General features: G+C 38.2%; 3 protein-coding genes and 1 long non-coding RNA gene across 8 annotated transcripts; all 4 read right to left on the reverse strand.

Moving 5' to 3' along the window:
• Position 1: 1 nt before the first annotated feature.
• Positions 2 to 1,273, reverse strand: LOC116028768. Its single transcript, XR_004100210.1, has 3 exons — positions 925 to 1,273; positions 585 to 675; positions 2 to 124 (listed from the first exon to the last, which is right to left on the reverse strand). It is a non-coding gene; the product is annotated as an uncharacterized LOC116028768 (long non-coding RNA).
• A 2,254-nt stretch (positions 1,274 to 3,527) lies between these two features.
• Positions 3,528 to 5,725, reverse strand: LOC116029989 (fructose-bisphosphate aldolase 1, chloroplastic-like). Its single transcript, XM_031272058.1, is given in 6 exon segments — positions 3,528 to 3,945; positions 4,164 to 4,510; positions 4,513 to 4,523; positions 4,683 to 4,792; positions 4,897 to 5,166; positions 5,445 to 5,725. Coding segments are annotated over 6 exon segments (1,191 nt in total). The 5' UTR covers positions 5,619 to 5,725; the 3' UTR covers positions 3,528 to 3,666.
• A 1,671-nt stretch (positions 5,726 to 7,396) lies between these two features.
• Positions 7,397 to 11,822, reverse strand: LOC116028844 (endoglucanase 24-like). The gene is made up of 4 exons (XM_031270673.1): positions 10,936 to 11,822; positions 8,985 to 9,284; positions 8,575 to 8,736; positions 7,397 to 8,262 (listed from the first exon to the last, which is right to left on the reverse strand). Exons 1-4 carry the CDS (start codon positions 11,359 to 11,361, stop codon positions 7,654 to 7,656), a joined length of 1,497 nt encoding a protein of 498 aa, XP_031126533.1. The 5' UTR covers positions 11,362 to 11,822; the 3' UTR covers positions 7,397 to 7,653.
• Positions 11,823 to 11,960: 138 nt separating this feature from the next.
• On the reverse strand, positions 11,961 to 16,250 carry LOC116028845 (zinc finger protein GIS2-like). Of its 5 annotated transcripts, none has more exons than XM_031270674.1 (6): positions 15,991 to 16,250; positions 15,600 to 15,694; positions 14,418 to 14,604; positions 13,902 to 13,994; positions 12,969 to 13,508; positions 11,961 to 12,343 (listed from the first exon to the last, which is right to left on the reverse strand). In XM_031270674.1, the coding sequence occupies exons 3-6, from the start codon at positions 14,525 to 14,527 to the stop codon at positions 12,322 to 12,324; spliced, it is 765 nt and encodes a 254-aa protein (XP_031126534.1). In that variant the 5' UTR covers positions 14,528 to 14,604; positions 15,600 to 15,694; positions 15,991 to 16,250; the 3' UTR covers positions 11,961 to 12,321. The 5 variants fall into 5 exon arrangements, with proteins under 5 accessions (XP_031126534.1, XP_031126535.1, XP_031126536.1 ...); XM_031270675.1 differs by having other exon boundaries at positions 15,596 to 15,694; XM_031270676.1 differs by having other exon boundaries at positions 15,561 to 15,694.
• Between the last annotated feature and the right edge of the window lie 1,265 nt (positions 16,251 to 17,515).

The following is a 17,515-nucleotide window of genomic DNA, read 5'->3' on the forward strand; positions in this document are numbered from 1 at the left end:
TTCCCCCTTCTTAACTCTGTTAAGCCACCACGATCATATTAAAAACAATATGTGGATTCTGGAGATTCACAATCATATGAAAAAAACTAAAACAACAAGCACAGCTTCTCACTGTTCCATCCTCCTGCCCCCAAAAAATAAAAAAGGAAAGACATTAAAAGAGTTTTAGAGACACAGCTGCTGTGGATGGTCATAAATCAGATCAAGACTGCATTTTTTATTCATCACTCATAACTAAACAAAAATAGAAACCATTTGTAACTAATAAGCACTTCAGAAAAACGTTAACCCAGGGGTGGTTAGTTGTGATCACGCACTTTCCTTGGCCTTGGGCATCAAGTGTTTCAACAGAAAATAAAAAATATATATCAATCATAAAAGTCAGAAGCAAACAGAGGTAGCTTTGCTTAATGGGGACCAAAATGGGGGGGTCCGGTCCCAAAAAATGCTTCAAACCTAAGTAAATGTAAATCCTGCCAAAATTTAATAAGGCTCACATAAGGTCTATGAAGCTTCCTACTTTCAGAAATGGTGGGCCCGGAAAACTACACACAGAGGTGTGATGATAGTTCAGTTCAGTTCACCTTCCGTCTTCTAGGTTGTCCCTGGAAAGCAAGCAAACTGAGATTCGGATAGAGCCTCCCAATCGGATAAGCAGAATAATACTATTCAGTGCTGAATACAAAGAAACAAAAACCGAAGTCAGATAAAGTCAGGATTTCCTAAAAATGAAACATTAATACAATCGAAGAAAAGAACACATAGGAATCTGTCAATGCGCGTCCCTGAACAGGACAACGACAAAACATTAAATCTTAGTTGCCAGTGCATTTAATGACATTAACAGCAAAACGCAAATCAGAAATGAAGCAAACATCACAGCATCCAATGCTGAAGAAAGACTTGAGAGTTGAGATTCATCACCTCCATATTCACATTCAAATGTGATCGAAGAAACAGATGAAACAGTGAAGCCTCGAAAACCGGAAATCGCAGTTCAAATACTGCAGAAAAACAAACAAACAAAAACTTGAGAGGGGAAAATTAAATGAAACCCCACAAACCGACGCACAAAGTCTGTGTGTCTTTGTAGTTTGAGTGTTAGCGTTTGGTAACGAGTCAGTGTCCTTTTTCTAGCGCCGGTACTAACCGACGGAGAAGGAATTACGCTTATTTCTGCTTTTGCTTTTGGTTTTGTTGGAGAAAAGTCTGTAGATATCAGCCGCCACGTGCCCACGTGGCGCGGGAATATCGTGTGTAAACTTTACCCGAAGTGTGAAGCTTGAGACTTTTTTGTTGGTTCATCGCTGGGCCATTGAGAATTTGAGAGGCTATTTATTTTGGGCCATTTATGTAAGTGTCAAATCTAAACAATACATCATCTCACTAAAGTATAAATTTTAATAACCAACAAAATAATAGTGTTGAACAAAAGCTGCCATTTATCTCTATTTGATTATATCATAGTTATAACTATCTCTAAAAATAAATTGTTGAAGTTCACCGGTTCTGTTTTAAAAAGGTCTAAATATAATTTGGTCTTTTAAGTCTCAAGTGATAAATGTGGTCATGGGTGTCTCCATTGCAAAGTTCATATATATGAACTTCGGAGTTCGGAAGTCTAGATTTATACTCTCTTATTTGAGAATAACAACCAAGCATGTTCTTCTTCTTTTTTTGTTGGTGTTTAAAAATAGCCATGGTTGTTAAGCAATCATGGGTGTGTTGTTGGAGACGATGTAGACATTTGGTTTTTTTATTTTTTTTTTTGAAAGTAAAACCCATAATTTCATTTGGTTATCAAAGTTGACTATTTTATATATTTCTTTTAAGTTATCTAATTTATCTGTTGAATCATTGAAAAGAAGTATACATATAAGCATAATTAGTACAAAATCAACAGTATTATTAAATATGTAAACTTAAAGCGAATTTGACACTCTTTTCTTAATAATTTTATTTAAAAAAATGTCTGATCATGACCTAGTAGCCACAATTTTTATTATTTATTTATACTAATATTCAGCAAATGTTTTAAAATGAGTAAGAAATGGTAATTACTAGGATGAATGCAAGGATGAATTTGATGTGGCATTCACTCGTCGTCATCATCGTTGCCACCTAATAAGCATGGTTGAATTTTTTAAGGTCACCACAGATGGAGGTGAATTGTTAATTACTTTCTGCATTTATATAGTGAATTTTGGTTGGAACTAAGATGAACAAACAGTTACGTCTATGATTTCGTTCATAAAACATAACATGGCTTAATTATTAAGAACCCCAACTACTCGGGAGGGACTGGAATGATATACTAAGGGTGCGTTTGGTTCGCACATGGGAATCGGAATCGGAATGGGTATCAAATACTTGGTAAAGGTAATGGGTTTTGGTGAAATTATTTAGCATGTTTGGTAGTTGGGTGGAATGGGAATGATTATTAATAGTTGGGGAAGAAATGATGAAGGGAGATGAAACCCTTATCTAATAAGGGTATGGGTTTTGCCATTAATGGGGTATTCCAAACCCATAGTAGCATTCACAAAACCTATAAACCAAACACTAACAATCACTTTGATACTCATACCTTATGCCTAAACCCCCCAACCAAACACACCCTAAGATGTATGATGCAGTTGTTGGATTATCCATCAATTTAATTTATTTGGTAAATTAATTAAATAATATTTGAAATGTAAAATTAATGGTTATTATCGTAAATTAAATCAGTGTTACCAAACAATTCATTTCCACCTACACGGCAAGAATTTTCCATATCCAAAAGCAATATAAAAGGCAACAATTACTTTTTCTTCCGCGACCAAATAGATCTATTGCCATAGAGATAGATCATAAATAGATGGCCTGATTAAATATAACAATTGAAAAAGTATATTGCCGTGTTTGGTTTGGCACTTTGGCCATCCTAATTATATTAATTAGCTAATTACGTTACTAACTCACCTACCGGACCATTTTTTTTCAAAAGTCTATACATTATCTTACGACCCTAATGCTAACCAACTAATTTATGACCTCAATTACGGACTAAGATAAATTAATCATCATTCCTCCCACGTTATTATATGGCCTAATTAAAATGACAGATGTTCCAATTGCCACCTAACCTATACTCCTCCGTTGAAGATTATTCGAATCAACCACAAATATATCTTGTCACAAAAATAAATAATGTGTTACTTTGTGATATATGTAAAAAAAAAAATAAAATTAAAAAATTAGAAAAATAGATTGATACTTAGACTTTTAGAGATCCAACACAATTAATTAATTTTTATATGAAAGGTTTGTTTTTGGTTGTTCAATGACAAAAAACACACAGTCATTACTAAAAGTTGCATAGAATAAATTATACATATATTGTGATCTTAGCCAGCAAAGGAATATAAGATAAACCATAACTGACCAGCTCAAACCAAAAAGTCTGCGCAGCCAATTATTTGTGTGACATTATATTTTCTTTAGCCTTATTTGTCTGCTGCTAAGTTACCTAGACGGTAGTAATATAATCTGAATGGGCAAGAGGTTTATTAATTAAGTGGTTAAAAGGTACATGCAGGAACAATAAACAAAATTATTAATCCATAATCTTCCCGGCCACATCTATTAATTAACAACATCTCTAGTTTCTCATATATATGCAACTTAGTAGGTGTAGCCCTTGACGAACATTCCCTCCTTGGCCTCCTCTGATTCTCCCTCGCCGGTGTACTTTCCGAGCTGAGCCAGAGAGTTGGCCTTCGCCCTGATCAGCAGTGCATCCTGCGCCGCCTTCACGTTCTCCGGCCGTCCTCCCCATGTCTTCAAGCACGTGTTCTGCAGTGCCCTAGCGTACGAGAACGACACGTGCCATGGGTTCGGAGATTGGTTCATCGCGTTCAAGTTCAACGTCGCCTCCACCTCTGACTGCCCTCCAGACAAGAACTGCACACTCAAAATCCACCCAAACAATTATAAGTTCATCAAATTATAATAAGAATTAAAGAATGAATGTGTCAAAAGACCATGTGGTCAAGCAGCTATGATTCTCTTAGGTGAAAGGTCACAGAGAAGTTCAAATCTTAGTGGGGCATGGACTGCGTTGTAAGTTAAGAAAGTCTGTATAGACAAATACTACATTGTACAGAGTCAATAGTACTTTCCATGATTCCAGGGACAGCGGGTGGGATTCTGGTTTGGAGAAGCTTGAGCGTGTACTTGGCAACTTCCTCAGGAGTGGCCTTGTCTTTGCAATCCGCACCAGGAGTCACCATGCTGGGCTTCAAAAGAATACCCTCAAACAACACATTGTTCTGAGCCAGGTAGAAGAAAACCTCAGCCCACACTTTCTGGGCAACCTCAAAAGTCCTCTCAATGCCATGCTCACCGTCAAGAAGGATTTCTGGTTCCACAATTGGGACCAAACCACTTTCCTGAGAAATTGCAGCATACCTAGCCAACCCCCAAGCCGCTTCCTTCACTGCCAAAGCAGATGGCCCATTGGGAATGCCACAACAGTACGCCTGCACACAAACATTTTTGAGGTTGTGATTACATTGTAAAGAACTGAGTGTTCAGTATCATATCAACTAACATTACCAACAGCTAACAGCTAATTTATCATATACTTTTCTATAATCAGCTAATGTATAACTAATCAAACCACCTAACCAAATGCTTACCATTTGGCAAAACGAGCACCCTGTTTGTAGTAGGCAGCTGTGCGGGAGGCAAGTCCATCGAGACCTTGGCACCAGGACTCACCGTTTGACCCAGCAAGGGGAACCAAACCCTACCCATCCACCATATCAGCATCAATTTAGAATAATAATAAACTTAATTAGCTTGAAAATGAACAAAATTATATTCTGGGTTTATATTTATATTTATATATACCTTGTCAACTTTGATTCCGGGTACTATGTTTTGCTGAAGAAGGACGTCGACCATCTTCTTGCCGTCGGTGGTGGATTGGTAGAGGGTTTCCTCAAAGAGGATGGCGCCGGAGATGTATTGGCCGAGTCCGGGAACCGTGATGAGGAGGGTACGGTAAGCTTGCCGGTTTGCCTCAGTGTTCTCCAGCCCAATCGAATCCAATCGCTTCCCGCAAGTTGCATTTGACTCGTCCATCGCCAAAATCCCCCGCCCTGGCGATGCAATTGTTTTCTACACCCCCAACCACATATATGCATGTTAATAATTATATATATTTTGGTTATGTATTCGAAAAATTGCAATCAGCTAACTAATAGCTAATTTACCAAATATCAATCAGTTAATGTTCTCAACTAATCAACAGCTAATTTATCAAATGTCATTTTACAATCAGTTAATGTTTTCAACTTGTTATACTCTCTAGCACAATCAACTAACAGCTATCAGCAGCCATTTACCGAGTTGGGCCGGAAAAGTTAGTTGATTAATTTATTTGATACTATACTTACGGCGGTCTTAACGAGCTCATCGGCGTAGGAAGCACGGACTGTGAGAGAAGAGGTGGCGGCGGCGGGGAGGCGGACGGCGGCGACGGAAGGTTGACGGAGGTTCTGGCTGCCCTTGACAAACTCCGACTTGCCCAGAACGACAGATGACGACTTGAGAAGCGAAGCTGACGCCATTTCTTTCTAGTCTTCGATCTCGATTGCTAGCTAGCTTAGCCAAGTTTTACTATTCGATCTTATCTCCTCCTTTCACCGGCTCTAAACCCTTCTCTACCACACACGCATGCACATTCACGAGCAGTGTTAGATTTATAACTGTGCTGATGAACCAACAAATTAAAGATGTCGCGTTTGCGGCTGATGTGCGCCCACCAATCATCGCTCACCATGTCAGCACCCCATTCTTGTCTCATTTGCATGGTATAGTAGACTGTATAAGTGATTATTGGATTGGAATCCATTGAATTATTCCCACCTCAAAATAATACTATACAGAAAAATTTGTGAGGATGGTGCATGTTCGGGACTAGATATTTTCTAGCTTCATTGTTTCAAGTTTTGACAGGTGCATCCCTATCACCTTATACAGTGCAAACCAGCAGAAACCAAACCATTATATGCCATTGATCTGAGTGGTATATTTATGGTCATGGTTTAGTTCCTGGATTATATTTGTTGAGACTGAATTTCAAGTGTCACTTTATAAGTACTGTAGGTGACCAAGGAGAATCTCGAATATCATAAAACAAATACGAGTAATATATTTTGAATAAAAAGACTGATGTTGAAGGTGTGTTAAACATTTAGTTCCTATTTGATAAAATAATTAGCTTATTAGTCAATTTTGACTTATTTGACCACCATTAGATATTTGACTTGGTTAAAAAATCAATATAAGTGTTTGGCTAATAAGCTTTTTTTTTTTTAAATTCAAAATATTAAAATTCAAAAAGCTACTCAAAACAACTTTTTCAATTAGATTTTTTAGAAAAGAAATTATACCAAAGAGATATCAGCTATCAATTAATTTACCAAACACCTTCTACAATCAATTCATGTTATCAATTAGTCATACATTTTAATCTAATCAGCTAACAACTATCTACTAACACCATTTACCAAACTAAGCCTTAACCTCGATTCATATTTTCAGCTTGGATTCATGTCTAGTTCATTCCTTTCCATATATAGACTGGCCATCTGGAGATTTTAGGCCTCTTGTAAATAGGGCCCAATGACGAGTAAAGAGATCAAAGTACAAGCCCAGATTTTGTGGCTTATATTCAACAAGAACCACTAATCAACAGATTCCCGTGGGCCGCAGTTTCCAACAAAATCTTGGACCCATGTGAGAAATTGGGCCATTAAGTGATACTAATGTTGGTTTTCTCGTAGCTTCGATTTCATTCTTTTGTTTGGTTATGATAATTTGATTCAAAGAGATAAACAATTATGACGTGTGACGGGAGTTCATATATCATTGGTACGATCCAATGATAAAATGAGGAGACAAATTTAATGCAGGGACCACCATAATAGGGATCACCGTTCTGATTACAAGTACGGAGTCCGGTTGCCATGGCCCAACCGACACATTAATGTGCGGTCATAATTTAGTTGGTAGATGATCAGTACAAACTCATCACGTGTAATCTAAATGTTCAAAAGTAACAAGTTGTTGTACCATTAAGTGCATCACATTGTGTAGATTATTCACGGTTTTTTAAACAAAAAATGTCAACATAAAAAAGAGAGAATTAAAAGAGAGAGGACAAGATTTTCCTGTAAAAATGAGGTTTTTTGCAGATTGTGAGACCCAGCTGAATGAGAGAAAAACAGCCTAAGTCATGCATGTGAAACAATTTGCCCCCACGGGCCTGTTGGGCACGGGTTGTTACATTTTCTATTTTTTATTTCTATTTCTAATTCACACTTACAAAAACTAAAAAAAAAAATTAAAAAAAAATATTATACTATTGATGATGCCTTAAGGCAAGCTTTGATTTCCCATAAAAATTTGAAGCATATAATGTAATTGAGAAAATTACATTACATATACAAATTATAACCACCAAATTGAAGACTCTCCTCTTCCCTCTTTGACTTACCAGAGGTGAGAGATTCTTCTTTTGTTCACCTACACACATCAATGCAAAGCAAATACCCAATCTGTAATTCACCAACTCTGTACAGATGCCATTTACTGATGATATTAACCGCTGGGATAATTAGCGGCAAAGTAAGCAAGGGCGCCTACGAATGGCGCGTTAATGTACGTTGTCGGCTCCGACTTACGAAAATCGTCGCGGTCATCATCGTACTCATCGTTCTCCCCCGGCCCGCCCACGATCGCCCCGACCAACACGTTCGGGTTCGGGCCCGACGAGTTAAAATAAACGGATCCCTCTTTGCACGCTATGAACTGCGGGTGATCCTTGGTGGAGGGGAGAGACGAGCCGCGGTGATGAATCCGTTGAGGATAGTAGTAACTGTACCCGACCATGTACGAGATTCCTTTAGGGTTGTCGCCTAGGATGTAATCGACCTGCCGCTTAGCCACTTCCCGGAGCATGGCGGGGCTGACGCTAACGCTGCCGCAGTTCACGGCCTGTGATGACCGCTCTAAGGAGGCGGCGTAAACCAACAACATTAGACTGACTAAGGTTGCGTGCTGCAGATTGCTCCCGCCGGGCTTGTATATCAGGCCGCCCGGCGTGTATTCGATGTGGGACGACGGCGATTCCGGGATCAGTGTGCACATGAAGCTATCTGCTGAGGCTTTATATGATTGCAAAGAATAGATGTTCCCTTCCAATACTTCCTGCATCCATTAAATTACAAAAAGATTGAGGTCGTGTTTCTTAAAATAGTTAGTTTATCAGTTAAATTTGATTTTTTTGTAATTTCAAAATGTTAAAATTCAAAAAAACTTTTTCAATTAAAGAAAGTATACTAAACAATTATGAATTAATAGTTAATTTACCAAATACATATCAACTAATGTTATCAACTACTCATACCGTACCCAGTAATTTGCTTAGCTAATAAGTATCAACTAACAACCATTAACTAAACCGTGCGTGAAACTTTCGACCGTCGTCTAAATATAGTAATAATTATTTAAAATAATTACCTTAGAAACTAGAACGTTTAGTCCAGCATACTTGTTGTCCCATCCAAATTCGTTAATATTGTCATTAGCACCAAGAGTTTGACCATTGTCTTGCAGGTAATTGAGGTACGTATCACCCTGAGTGGCCCTCCTTAGCCATGCTGCTGCCCAAAGCAATTCGTCCTGCAATTCAATACTCAACATATATGTTATCCTGACAAAACCCAAATAATATAATTTTAAGTGTGTGAGATCGTCTCAAGAGTCTCAATCTGAGACGTATTGAATCAACCTAATTTTGTTCATAAAAATCAATCAAAAACCAACTCATAATACTAATTATGACCCAAATTATTTTGATCCGACTCGTCTCACACAAATTTTTTACTTTCATTATTTGTGACAAAATTCAATTCCTTGCCAAGACTTGCCTGATATCCATCAAAATCACAGTAAAAGGGGCAAACGCCACCCCTAATATTAGAATTGTCACTATAAGCTCCACGATAGGAATCTGCGAAACTGAACACCCTTGTTGCGGTTTGCAACAGAGTATCAGCATAGCCGGAATCGGAAGATCGGAAAGCCATGGAAGAAGCGGCCAAAGCAGCCGCCGTCTCTCCGGCGACGTCGGATGCCGGATTCGGGGCATCCACAGCGTACACCGTCCGAGCTGTATCCATATCTTCCGGCCTTTCCCAACAACTATGGTCCGATATGGGATCACCAACCTGTAAATCATTAAAATATATACATTCATTATATTATTCAAACAACACGTAACGAATTTCTATATGCAATTACACTGTTAGAGAACCTAGTGGACCATCGGACCAAAAGCATCCAAAGAATGGAATCCCATACGAATGTTAATATTAATATCAAGATAAATGTTTGGCTGGATCAAATATATTTCTATAAGCAATCACACAACCCATAGGCCGCTCATATTATAAACTGTGGACAATGATGTAGAATTGAGATTTATGTTCTGTTTAATATTTCAAAATAAACTATTATTTTAAACTCTTCCATATTTTTAAATAGGTTTATTTGTGTCTTAAAATAATAAGGTATAAGATATTAAGATATATCAAACATAGTCTTAATAGTCAACTTCCACATAAATGGTAGTTGAATAATCATGACTCTTAAAACAAGAGATTTTACCTTTGTGGACAAGTGAAAGTCATTTACATGGCATTATTTTGTAGGTATAATGTATTAAAGAATTGTGGCATATTAAAGTTACAAGTGGCTTTAAAATAAAGTTAAAAAGTTGGATTGGTGATTGGGCAAGTAAGATAACATAGAAATTAGAGAAGCACGCACAATTAGGTAACTTTGGTTAAGGAAAGATTCGAGGATGTGGGCCCAAAATGTCGTATTAAAGAGACAAATATACATTCATCAACTCACTCAACCACACTTCCCCACTGACACAGAAGTAAACAGTTGAAATGTTAGGTCTACTGCTCCACTCCTGAATCGTGACCCCTTAACAAAGAAGTATTTATTAAAAAACAACTGCCCTATTTCTAACCACACAATTTCCATATACACATGAATATGTATTGAAATTTTTGTACAAAATCTTATATATTTTTAAAAAACTCGATTGGGTTAAACCACCAATTGGTACATGTTGAAAGAGCGAACAAAGATAAATATTGATATTAAAGTACATGAGATAATACAATAGTTTTTAGTGAAAACAATATTATTTTTCTCAATTTAATGTGGAAACCTACCACCACCCGGCCTACAAGCCCTAGAACATCCCAAATAAACAGACTTAAAGCAGAGCTGTCACAACCTTATATTAATGAGACATCACAGTGGTAGTTAACTAGAGCTGTATTCTGTTATCCCGTGTTTCCTTTTATATTTCTCTGTAATATCCGATCATAACTACTTTCTAAATTTATTGAAGCACAAAGAGTACTTTCACTAAGGGGAGGCCCATGACCTCCTATTCAGTAGAGTAACTTCGTGTCATTAGACTACAAGGTGCACTGTCATACCAATCTAATGCAGAGTAAGTACAAATTCAATGGAATCAAACATTATTAGCAATAGTTGGGGGTATGCTATCATCAAAATTGGCTAATCCAGTACCTACCCCAATCCGACGAGCTATGGTGTACTAATAATAATATTATTAATCATTTTACACGTAATAAATGTATATTTATTATTTTGGAAAAGGAACACATGGACTAAGATAAACAACAAATGGGTAGCCACGAAATAAGATTTAAAGCTATGCGTGCATGAGGGACATCGAAAATAAAGTTCGATCAACGACTGGACCCCACAGTAACAGCTTTGGATCGCACTTAATTAAAGAAATTGAGCAATGCTTAAGGGAGTAAACAGAACCTGAACGAAAATGCGGTTTGGTTGGGAAACAGTTTTGAGGAGATAATCGGTGGCCCATTTAATCGCGACCAAAGTATTCTGCAACTCCGACGCCGGCATATACTGGCCGAATTCGATCACGCTCCACGCAAGCATTGTGGTAGTGAAGGCCATCGGAAAACCGAATTTGACGTTATCGCCGGCGTCGTAGTAGCCGCCGGTGAGGTCTGTGTTGACTGTCCAGCCATCGCCTAGTCCGGAATGCCCCCGCCACGTCATCCTCTGCTCCGACGGCAAGTAGCCGGAACGCTGGCCCTCGAAGAACAGTATGCACTTGGACAATGCGTCGGGGTAGTTATGGTAACTCGATTGCGTAATCGGCAATCTGTGGAGAAGCAAAGCTGTGAAGAAAGGAATGAGAAAACGAAAAGACATAATTAGGTTCATGGCTGGGTGATTGGGCGGGTAGCGAAGAGTTATAATAGCGGTGAGTATATATGAAGGATATAATGGAAACTGTTTGTTTTAATTTTTAATTGGTTCTGTTTATGTGGAGACATGAAAGGTTTCACGGGAGAGAGGAGGCACGAGAGGGAATAGGGAGAGGGAGCGAATAATCGCCGACACGCGAGTCAGTTAAAATTCACATGTAGCAAAATACAAGTGCATCTTTTTCCCCATTGGCGTAGGGTTGGCCTTTCCTGCGTGTGGGACCCTTTTTGTATTAACTTTAAATCATATTCAATCCTCTAAAGACCCCACGCCTCGGTCCGACAGAACATCTAGGAGAATATAATTACTCCACACAAGTAACCCCTCATTCTGAGAGGTTACTAACATACTATCATTGGTGAGACCCAATTGAGTCTCTCTACTCCAACTTCACCCGCCCAACTGAGCTGCTCATGCATATCTTTTTTTTTTGCCCATAGGAACGGAGTGTAGTAGGAAAATTTGTGGGAGTAAAATGGCTTACTATTATTTTGACAAGCCATTTTACACAAATATATCACAGATTATGTCCTTTTATTGTGGCAATAGCACAGTGACGGACACGTGATAATAGATCAGATTATCAGAAGAAGAACAAATCTTGTCCAGTGAAAGCCAAAGCGCCCATACAAGTGGACTCTTGGTTGTTACTCCAAAAACATTCCTACATTATTATACTAGTAGTAGTGGGCAGTAGATCACTCGTCGTTATGGTTACGTAGGTCGGCGGAAAGTGAATTGCTTTTTCGACTTTTCGGCTGGAAGTATTTCTCTACTGGAATCTTTCTTTGCCGGAAAGACAAGCAAAGATAACAATTCAATTCCCAGGACTCATTCCGATTCCTCATCAGTGCATTACCATGCACCAGTGCACTACTACTATCATCTGAACATCACACAAGTATTTTTACCACTTTAGCCCTGCTTCATAGATTTACTGCAGATTGACAAGCAAAGAATAAGTTAAATGCAACATTAATTTAAAATTTTGCAAAATTCTCATCTAGTTCACAATTGTTAAGTTGCAACTAGGTACCAAAAAATTATACGGAAAATAATAATAATACTCCAGTATAATAATAATAATAATAATAATAATAATAATAATAATAATAATGACAGGTATTGCCAAAACAAGAACAAAAACAATTACTACATGAAGAAAGATATCCCCACATTTCAAATCATTATCAAGACTTAAGCCGCCACGGAGGAACAGAAGCACATTGTTATGTGTGTTTTAAACAAGTAAACATGGTGTGATGATCTTTCCTCAAACAATATTTGAAATTAGAAAAAATAAAATAAAATTGCTAGTCCTAGGTTCAGCCCAAATGTCATGACATCACAATGGACAGCTAATAAAATCAGTAAAATTTCAAGCAGAATCACAAATAACACCTCACTGTAATGTTCTAAATAAAGTTGGACTCTTAAAGCATTGAAATAACGCCAATAAAATGGTATCAAAAACTCAACAACGAAATTATTATGGAAACTAAGGGACCATATCTGGCTAAGTACCGTTCATTCAACGAATATCCGTTTCATCCAATTAGTACCTCCTGGGGAAACGGTCCATAAATCTTCCCGATGGGCACTCATAAGCCAGATGTCCTCTTCCCCCGCAGTTGTGACAGACCATCATGGTCACGCAATCCCGACTCATATGACCAACCTGATTGCAGTTCCGACATACGATGTCACGAAATCCAGCATCCCGATATCCAGCAGCACGCGGTCCAGGACCCCTCTCTTCAATGGTTCCAGCCTTTGGACAATCTCTAGCAACATGCCCAGATATATTACACAAATTGCACACGGGGTCATTTTGACAGTCACGGGCAAGGTGACCTGTTTTCCTACAATTTTTGCACGCCTTGTCATTTGTGCAGTCAGCTGCAATATGACCTTGCTTAAAGCAGTTGTTGCAAAGCCTCAGATCACCAGGTGGCATAGGAGGAGCCGTGCAGTCTCTTGCACGATGTCCTGCCTTCCCACAGGTGTGGCAGATTCCTTCATTTGGACAATTCCCAGCCATGTGGCCAGGTTCTCGACAGTTCCAACAGAGTGATTTTGTAGTGCACTCTGATGCAATATGCCTGGTTCAGATTAAAAAGTATTAGCACAATAAATACCAATGATTATGCTATTAACACCAATAGCTGAACAATGTGCCCATCACCAAGTTGCCATCCATCACATATTCAATACATTGTCCATCTAAATATCAACTAAAACAAATTCGAACCCAGCAATTCCTCCACAATACAAAGGAAGGGAAAGATGAACAATAATGCAAATAGGACAGGTACATATGTTGGGAGCGACCATGTAACAACTATAGCAGCAGTGAATATTATTTGAGTCTAAAGATACATATCATTCTTGAGTTGGATGCAGGTACTACAATGTCAGCACAAGAGAAATGAATGGAGCAAACATGTAAAGCTAATGAATACGCATAATTAACAGAAAAATTACTAGGGACTTACCCAGGAAGGCCGCAATTGTGACATATTGCCACATTAGGGCACTCTCTCGCAAAATGACCTGGCCTTTTACAATTCTTGCAAAGACCGTTCTGGCTGCAAAGGAAAAATAGCAATTGATTTAAAGACAATAACAGCATGGAAACATGCAATTGACATATTAGTATAACATTTCTTTGACTAACTGAAAAAATATATATAGTAGTTATGAATTCCCCTTGTACAAGCAGAAATGTTTAAGTGGCAAATGTAAAATGCACACACACAAAATGAATATTAATTAGTCAAGAAAAAACATGGAATTCATGCTACAATTGAGAATCTAGGTCGTAGTACAGGTAATTCCACTGCATTGCATGATGCAGTGAAAGAAATAACCCCCAAGAAAAATAATAATCAACATTAATTTTCATTGACAGCACAACAATGATTTCCTTTTTACTCCAACCAACATGTGCTCCCAGAATATATCTGAAATAAAAACGTTAAGCAACATATTATGACTGAAATCCAAAGAACCTGAAACCCCGACGTGACTCCCGCCTATATGGTGCATCACGGTAAGAATAACGCTGAGTACGGATCTTGCGATCCATTGGGCTCCTGCTTCGGCTTCTGTTGTCTGGCATATTCAAAATTCTCACACTTAACCAACCACTAACAACCTGCAAATATAACCACACCACACCAGGCTGCTGCCTCCTCCCTGTCCACCACAACCACACACCCAAGACCACATGAATGAGTCCACAATAAATGTTACTCCACACCATTTCAAAAACTAAATCCCAACACCACCAGATATTAACATTTATATATTATCAATGAGAAAAACCACTTAGAAATTAAGGTAATAAACTCCAAGAACTTGCTACTTCTACAAAACCTCGCCCTTAACCAAACCCCGCACACCACAACAGCTCTTTCAACAAAGCAGATTCCAAGATAATCATCCATTAGCAAACAACTCAGTCCATGACAGCTCAAGAATACTCCAGCTTTATATATAATCGGAGAAGGTTTCTTTAGACTTTACTACTTTAGGCATCAGCACACTAAAGCTATCCACTGTAAGATGCATTATTTTAGAAGTCATGATTTTGGAAACTAAAAAATCTGCCTAAATATAACATCTACTGAAGACGTAATAGATTAAATTTCCTATTTCCCTCTCTAAGCTGCTCAAGAGACAAGCAGTACATGAGCTAGACCTAGAAAAGAAAAAAGAGCCCTATTTGGAATGTGCACATCAGACTGAAGCATCTGTCAAAAGCTTTCATGAGTCAAACTGCTGAAACCCAGTCTTAACAGCAACATAATTGCTGTCATCAAGCTAGTTGCAGCTTTGACTCGTTGTATGGTTGAAAGTGTTGCCAAAACCCCAAGGTTCAGTGTCATATTCTGCACGTGAGAGAAGGGCAAAATGATGGAAAAGGAAGGACATTAAAGGGACTGAGATAAAGCAGTAGTCATTTAATCATTTTTGGCTTCAGATGTAGCTCAAGAAGGAACTTTCCACATATCCTAGTATCCATACTTGCCATAATTCATGTTACTATAAGAACATTAATCATTATGACACTATGCAGCACATATACACGAAATTGGAAAAAAATAAATAAACAACTTCAAACATATAGGAAACAAAATAAAAGCACACACATCGCCCCCTAGTCTGTTCGAGATTTCTCGTTCACCTGCCTGTATTACAGCTTCTTGGCTTTAGGATAAGTTATGGGAGAAACCAATATATACCTCCTCCTCCTCCCACCTTTTATTTTGCTTTGGTCAAGACACTGTAATATACCAATGATAAGTATATTAAATAACATGTACGAAGTGTCTATTCAGATGGTAAAGACAACACAATTACACAAATATCAAACGAGTTCTATCAATAACTGGAGTTCAAAAACAAAAACAAAACAAAACAAAAACAGTGACTTTAATGACTTAGAAACCCTAATCACCACAATTAATAGCTAACTCGATTTTAATAAATAAAAAATAATTAGCATTTGCTAATCCTGTGGTGTTATCGAAAACAAAGATAAAACAGCAAAAAGGATTCGTTAAAATGAGGAGAAGATACCTGAAAGTGAATCGAGATAGGGAAAAGACTGTCGATCTGGTGGCGAAGGTCAGTCCGGAGCTAATTGATGGAGAAAATGAGAGAGAACAGAACAGCCGCCCCAAGCGAGTCGGTTTCTGAACCAAATGGAGGACCGGACACTGCGTCTGCGTGTGTGCGAGACACCGGCTGGTTTTGGACACTGCGTCCCGTTCGGATTGAACAATAATACGGAGTACCTTGGAGGCTTGGACATAGGGACTTTGGGATTACATTTTTCCCAACATGAATTAAAAACTCCCAAACATTTTAAGAAAATATAATTAAATTTTCAATTTTAAAATAAATAAATATATATATATGTGTGCGCGCGCGCTAAAGACCTTGTGGTCTAGTGGCACCCGTTGCACCCCACATGGAAGGGGTTGGGTTCGAGCCTTAGTGGAGACGTTTGTAATAGTATTCTCAATGTGAGTATTATATGTCTTTTTTTTTTTGGTTGGATATGTCATACTAAAGAACTCCCGAGAATCTCTAGCTCATTCTTTACTTTAGACATCAACCCAATCTTGAGTTGCAGGAGGTATTGTAAAGAATTCGAAATCGCCCATTTACTAATCTAACTCAGATTAGCGAGGCTCCCTCAACTTGCGACAAACGTCATTGATATTGTTCATGACTCTCAGACTTTTTGCAATATGAAACAAGTGCCATCAACACTTGATTAGCCCTATGATTTCCGAGCAATTACTAATGTCAAATACACTCTCGAGTCTCGAACTTTATTTGATAAGTCAACTGGGTTCCCAAATTTTTAAAAATTACAATTAGGTACATAAACATGTTGGTTTAGTGCATCAAGACCTAAATACATATTAGTTACCCATAATAACATGCCACTAGATTGTACGACAATATTATGGTGGCGAAAATCGATGACATCGACCAACACTTTGCCGGTGAAGGGTTGATCACCTTCTTCGACCACTGGAAATGGCGATCGAACTGGTCGCCATCTCCGAGTGACAGAGAAAGCGACCAAACCTAGTTACCATCTCCGTGACAAGAGGAAGCGACCACACCTGGTTGCCTACCCCAACAACGGATAAGGCAACCAACCCTCCCTCGACAACTGAAGAAAGCGACAAGAGTTTGGTTACCTCCTCCGTCACGGAGATGGCGACCAAACTGGTCGCCTTCTTTGTTCCCTGGAGAAGGCTATTAACCCATCTCCGACGACGTTTGGTCTCCGTTATTGATTTTCGCAACTGGAACATGACCGGACACCCTAATAGCATGTTATTACGGGTCACTAACATGTATTTTTGTCTTGATACTAAATCAATATGGTTACGTGTATAATTAGAACTTTTAAAAATTCAGGTCCTAATTGACCTTTTTTAAGATAAAGCTCATAAGTGTATTTGACCCGTTTCCGTTATTTAAATTTTATAAAATCAATAAATTGATTATAATTCAATTATAAATTATAATATAATAAATGAAAATAATAGTTGACTACAAAGAATGGATTTTACAAAAATGC

The sequence above is a fragment of the Ipomoea triloba genome, chromosome 9 (genome assembly GCF_003576645.1).
Source record: "Ipomoea triloba cultivar NCNSP0323 chromosome 9, ASM357664v1".
Taxonomy (NCBI): domain Eukaryota; kingdom Viridiplantae; phylum Streptophyta; class Magnoliopsida; order Solanales; family Convolvulaceae; genus Ipomoea; species Ipomoea triloba.